The 6,615-nt window shown below is 34.2% G+C and overlaps 1 protein-coding gene across 1 annotated transcript; it reads right to left on the minus strand.

Annotated features, from left to right (window-relative positions):
* Positions 1-872: 872 nt before the first annotated feature.
* Positions 873-1,580, minus strand: LOC129731597 (mantle protein-like). The gene is made up of 2 exons (XM_055691709.1): positions 1,491-1,580; positions 873-1,423 (listed from the first exon to the last, which is right to left on the minus strand). The coding sequence occupies exons 1-2, from the start codon at positions 1,494-1,496 to the stop codon at positions 878-880; spliced, it is 552 nt and encodes a 183-aa protein (XP_055547684.1). The 5' UTR covers positions 1,497-1,580; the 3' UTR covers positions 873-877.
* Positions 1,581-6,615: the final 5,035 nt, after the last annotated feature.

Genomic DNA, 6,615 nt, shown 5'->3' on the forward strand with positions numbered 1-6,615 from the left:
ATTACAAACCAGAATTATACCTGCCTTTGTTATACCATCACATCCCTTTAGTTTTCAGCTACTGCTGAGAACTTTTGCAATGCTACAAATTTTCTTTTTAAATATGCATTGTATGTACAATTATATTTATTCATCTTTTTCATTGTTATTGTTTTTCATTGTTTTATTTTTCAGCCTCCAATAATTCTTTTTTCGCCTGCTTTCACTTTTGGAAACGGATTCCGGTATTATCAACTAAAATTTAAGTGAGTGTTTTATTTGGATTTATCCGACCTTCAGAGATATTATTATTATTATTTCAGGACTAGCTCGGGATCACTCTCTTTGGTCCATCAATATGAACTAACCAAAGCGGTTTTCTCATGTTTTCACAAAAATATCCTTTTTTTAAGACCCCATGTTACCAGTGAGACCGTTTCAAGCTAGTCTTGAATTTTTCAATAAATTTCAAGGGTAATTTATGAATTTTAATTTTATGCCATCTTTTCGTTGAGTAGCGGGTTTCATCGATTCCAAGCTAATTTTGATGCGTTATCAATATTTTAAACTTAACTTAAAAATATATTCTTTTAACTCATTCAACGTTTTAAAGCATTTGAAGCATTATGAGTTGAACTAAAAGTTATTCTCTCTCTTCAACTTTTGTCTTTTTACAAAATTCACATGGAATTTGATGGAATTTGAATGATATTGCTCGTAATGTTCAAATAATATCGTGGTATACGACAGAAGCAACTGAAATTTAGAAGAGAAGATATTTTGAGGGACGCGTAATATAAGGATTTCTCTACTGCGTAGTTCTATGTAAAAAATAATATTTTTTTGCATTTCTAATTTATTTACAGATTCTAATTTCAACTAATGAAAACATTTGACTTCAAAACAGACCCCAGTGTTTCTTGTGCTCCTTGATGTGCACCGTCACTGGGACTGGTTTCTCCACATACACTGGCTTCTTTACGTACACTGGAACTGGTTTCTCAACAGGAACTGCGTAAGGTTTTGGCACTTCAACGTATTCCTTCTGGACAACTGGAACCTTCACTTCCACTGGGTATGGCACTGGACGATCAACATGAACCGGAACCTTCTTCTCAATGTAAACTGGAACGTTCTTTTCGACGTAGACAGGGACCTTCTTCTCGACGTGAACTGGATAGGGGACCTTCACTGGAACCGGGACGTGCTTCTCAACTTCAACTGGGTATGGAACTGGGACCTTCTTGGTGATGGTTGTGGAAATGTGCTTCAGTTCGTGATGAATGTGATGATCATCGTCATAGTGGTGATGGTGGTCATCATATTCGAAGTTGCTTTGATCATCACTCAACTCCCAGAGGCCGCGTTTCTCCTTCTTACTAGCGGAATCGTCGACTGCTGCACAGGAAGCGATGACCAAAGCCATGGACACCACAATGAACACCTAAACAGAGTTTAATTAAATAACAATTGGGTAATGTATTTATTGGTTCAGTGATGCATTTTGTTACCTTCATGTTGGAATTAAAAGTTTTTATTGTGCTGTACTCTTGACCGATTGATTGATTGCAAACGAATGATACTTTTTAACCGTACATCAGCTTCTTTTATACGCGATTATTTGTTCCGGTAGATGAGTCTGATACCGAGTAGAGACGAAAAATTACGTAATTTGAAGAGTTTGCTGGGTTATTTGACCTCATCAATTAATATTGACTCCAAAAGTGTATCAGTAAGAGCATGGTCGGTTTGATGGTGAAGGTCACTAAAATATTGGTCATTTCAGAAAATTAAAAATACTGTTGAGGCATAAGAACTACTGATTTTTGACAAAAGTCATAGCCAAGCCAATTCTTTTAGTCAAACTGTAAATTAGTTTGAGAATATTGTTACAACAAACAAAAACGCATCCCATTTACACAAGATTCTCAATTCAATGGGTAATAATATTTTTAAGCCTTCAGCACAGCTTTACGGAAACCAACACAAACCATTTAATGCAAACGTATCCCCTCTATTTTAGCAAAATTAATACGGATCTCTCCCCTTTTCTCGTCACAAAAACGGAGCCGATTTCATATTTACCGTCGGACTGGGATCTAATCTCGGAACCTGGTCGCGGCCAGTCGTTCATTTCATTTCCGCGCCATGCTGACCCATGGGCGCTCTCTCTCACACAATCAATTTACGAACTCGAACAGCCGTGAAAACCCATCATCTATCATCATCGTACATGCGAAACCACACACTTCGCATATTTGAAGTGGAGGGTGGAATTTTTCACAGTCACAATTTCACATATAGATGAAAATGAGGGGAACGACGGCTGACCGTCCCAATATTTTTACGTTACTCATTTAGCACTCCCTCCAACTCTGCTGAATGAGTTATCATTTTTTTTCTGGAATTCACAAATTGTTTAAAGTAATTACTGTTGTTTCTCATAATTTAATGTTCCAAAATTAATTTTCGAATACCCGGCAAACAATGCTGTGGAGTTTCAATGAACGGTTATTATTACAATTAAAATTCACATCAATAAGTGCTAGAACGGTCATTTCCATTCTAATTACCCAACCGCTTGGGTGGAAAATCTTATGTGAGTTTTTTTTTTCACTCGTTCAATTACAACAAGGTGTGTAATAAATTTACACATTTTATTGTAACTCTTACAGTTATCCTTACAGCCCCAACGGACTGCGTGCTTCCCTCTTTTTTTGTTCAAAAACCCAAATCTGCACCGAAGAAAAAGGAAAACTCCGAAAAGAACAGTCAGTAAAGCAAAACACGAAAGATTAAACCGTACACGGGAGGATTAAATGTTACTCTCCCCATCCCTCGAAAAATAAAAAAAGAGCAAAAGAAAATATGATCATCACACAGACGGTGCAGGTGGCGGTTTCGGTTAGTGTCGCTGTCGAAGGAAGTAGCAAACCTACACGAACAGATGGAATTTAGCGCTCGATTTGACTCGGTTTGGCAGAAGAGGAAGGACGAACGGGAAGGAACAACGCTTTTCTTTAGTCGGATTTTCCCAGCTCACTTTCCATATAAAGGTACCAACTGGAATGAGCATGCGATAGTACATTTTTCGGCTACCTTCGTATCACCGGTTAGCTAGCTAGAGCATTGGTCCGATTCCAGCACCGGTGGAGATTTGGTGAAACTGCTCTGGAACGACCAACATTTAGTCTATTGTTTTTACCGTTTCGTTTCTTCTGAAATAAATTTCGATGGTCGAGTGGGGTAATGTGAATCGGAAATGTACCATTAAGGCCCTCCAGCCTCTAGCAGTCCCAACGTACAACGAATAGGTTTTCGATTCGTTCTTTTTCGAGATATGTGTTTTGTTTCAATCTGAATCTATCAACAAATCAAAGCTGATCGCTTACGAGAGAACTGCATTATTGATGCATGCATCAATGTAAAATAATTTTTCTCGAGAGTTTGTAATACTTCATACCATGCTAAATATCTTCCGAAATTGGGAAGTTCAGTCTTGATAAATACCATCCAAATTCAACTGGAGTTAAAACAATAACAATCACCGTAAATTTGTCGCCTAGAAGCTAGATTCTTAATTGAACTGAAAACGTTGAAATGTTGCTGTCAGATATATACTCTCACAGCATTTGCTACCTTATGGAAGCCAGCAATTCGCCGTTTCAACTCTGAGGAGAGAAAATGAGTTACCACAAGGCTAGCCGAGACAACATCCATAACTGTTCAGTTTTTTGTAGTGCGAAAATTTGCCGCGAGGAGTGAATTGCAGCTCAGCTGTGTAAACTCCTAGCATATATTTGTTTCTGCTGTTGACACTTTTTGCTCTAAGCATTGTTATTAGATTCATATAAAACCAACATGACGTTGTTTTAAATCAATGAAATCATTAACTAATTTAACAACGATGCTTAATATTTCACAGCTTATCCACCTCTAGACTATCGATATCAAATACGTTTTCTACCACTTTTGCGATTCCAAGTTTATCATGTGATCCACATCCTCTCTGCTGTTATATTTGTGTTTCTTTTTTCCATTGTTTTATTTCAAGATTGTTTCGTTCCTGTTTGCCGTTTTACTGTTTTCTGTTATTCTATTTTTCGTTTCGTTTTGCTTTTCCAATTATGACACAATAAATTTAGCTGTGGTTAACTTTTTTCTGAAATATTTTCATCATGTTTTCCTCACTTTCTTTCTCACTTTTCTTTGTTTTTTCTATACTTATGCTTTTCTGTTTCACAAGTCTGACCTGCTTTCTATTTGTCCGTTTTTATGTATTTTGAAATTTTATGTTTCTTTTTTTGTTCACACAACATTTATTTGACTTCGCCGTGTCAATACAAAGTGTCAATATCTAGTTTAATTTTTTTCAATCTGGTCCATTTATATACTTTTCTTTCTTTTTCTGTTCCCACTCGGGTTTTGATTTTTTGTTTTTTTTTCATTTCTATTTATTCGTTTATTTATTCTTTTGTTTAATAATATACGTTATGTTTTGTTTTGATTTTTTTTTCTCTTGTTTATTTTGTTTTTTCCTCTTTTCAGACAACTCTTCTAACTCTCCATTTTTCGTGTTTTATTTGTTTTCCAGTATTTTTTCCTTTTTTGTCATTATACAGTCGTATCTCGATATAAGGCAACCTCGATATAACGTTATTCGATGTTACGTAACTTTAACCTCAATATAACGTGTTTTTTTAGATGCAATGAATGCATGATACAGCAATTGTTTTTGGGGTATAAGTTGCTTCAAAGAATGTTTGTAGTAAGTTTTAAAACCGATGGAACCAAAGCCAAATTCTACCAAATAGGCATAAGAAATGTTCAAAACTACTGATAGGTGATGGGAAATGATGATGGGTGATGGGTTTTCGCGCATCTTTGATTACTCAACCATTAAGAGTCTTGCCTTAATAATAAAAAATTTATCGTTTGCTTCGACATAAAGTAACTCGATATAACGTGACAAATATAAAAAAAGTTGCCTTATATCGAGGTATGGGGCCATTCACATACCACGTGGACAGATTTTTAACGATTTTGACCACCCCCTCCCCCCGTGGACAACTGTCCATATAAATTCTAAAAAAATTGTATGGACCGTGGACATTAGCCAAACCCCCCCCCCCTCCAAAGCTGTCCACGTGGTATGTGAATGGCCCCTATTTCTGTACTTAAGTTTTCGTAATATTTCCATTTAAGTTAATTTATATATTTTTCTCTTGCTCTGCTCTTCTAGTTAACATGTTTTTTTATTTCAAGGTTTTGTTTTCCTGTTTTATTTCATATTGTTTTTCGATGTTTCTTTTTCTTATAATGTTCCCATTTTTTTTTCATATTTTGCTCTTTTGCTTTGTTTGAGTTTTTTACTCTATTGTGTTATGCCCCTGTTTCTCTGTTGTTTTTTTTTTATATACCATTTTGAATAAACCTCTTATTTGGGTATGTTCAAGTTTTGTGTTTCTGTGTATGACTTGGTTTCTAGTATTTCTAAGTATATATTATTTCCACTTTTAAAGTAATAACTATGTTTCATTCAGATATCGTGTAGCATTTGTACAATATATAATTTACAAAAGGTTCTTTCTTGTAATAGCTGAATGGATTTATTTTCTAGCTCTTTATTTTTCCGTTAACTTGAATTTTTGCAATACTTGCGCTCGTTTTTTAACTTCCGCTCACTGGTTTTTGTTTTTTATCCTTGTCTTCACTGGTATTTTTGTTGGTTCGTTTTCCGCTCAATTATTGCTTGCATAGTTATTCGCCATAGTTATTATATTTCACGGGTGATTTGAAATTAGTTTATGTTTTAATATTTCTTTTTCCTAACTTTGATTGTTTTCTTATATCTTTTTTTTATTTTTCTATTATCCTCTGTTCCAGCCTGCTTTCTGTTTGTTTGATTTTTATTATTTTTCAATACCGATGTTTTATCTTTCTTTTCCTGTTCCATGGTTCTATATGCGTGTTTCTCTTTGTTTTGTTAAACAAATTTCTCCTTTGATTTTTTTGTTTGGTTTGTTGCCCCCCTATATATTTTTCAATTCCTCTAATACTGTATTTTCTTGATATTTTCAAGCCAGTTTCTTGCTGTTGTATTTGATTTCACCCTGTTCTTCAATCATTTGTCTAACTTTTTTGCCGTTTTTCTGTTGTTACTTTCTCTTTCTTCTGTCTTATTTTTCCATATATTCTATTTTATTGAATCTTGATGATTTTCTGTTCAAATGTTTTTTCCTCTTCTCTTCTTCTTTTATTTCTGTTGTTGTCATTTTTTGAATACATTTTTGTTTTATTATGTGTTTGGTTATCATCTGTTATAGTATTTTTTCTATTCTTTCCTCTACTTATTTCCCGTTTTCTTCTTGATGATCTCGATTTTTCTTGTTTTATCACAAAGCCAATTTTATTTCTATTTTTTTTCTATTATTTAAGTTTTTGATATGTTATTAAACTGTTTTTTGCTTTAAGTTTTTATTTAACATTGCATAGTTAACATTGAAGAATAAAAAACCGACCTAGAATTTAATTTTCATACTTTGTTTATGTATTGTGAATATTTGTATAAGTTTTATTTTAGAAGTTTGTCTCGTTCCCTTTCCCCTCCTTACTATGTTTTATTTCTTTTTTTAT

Source organism: Wyeomyia smithii, chromosome 3 (assembly GCF_029784165.1).
Source record: "Wyeomyia smithii strain HCP4-BCI-WySm-NY-G18 chromosome 3, ASM2978416v1, whole genome shotgun sequence".
Taxonomy (NCBI): domain Eukaryota; kingdom Metazoa; phylum Arthropoda; class Insecta; order Diptera; family Culicidae; genus Wyeomyia; species Wyeomyia smithii.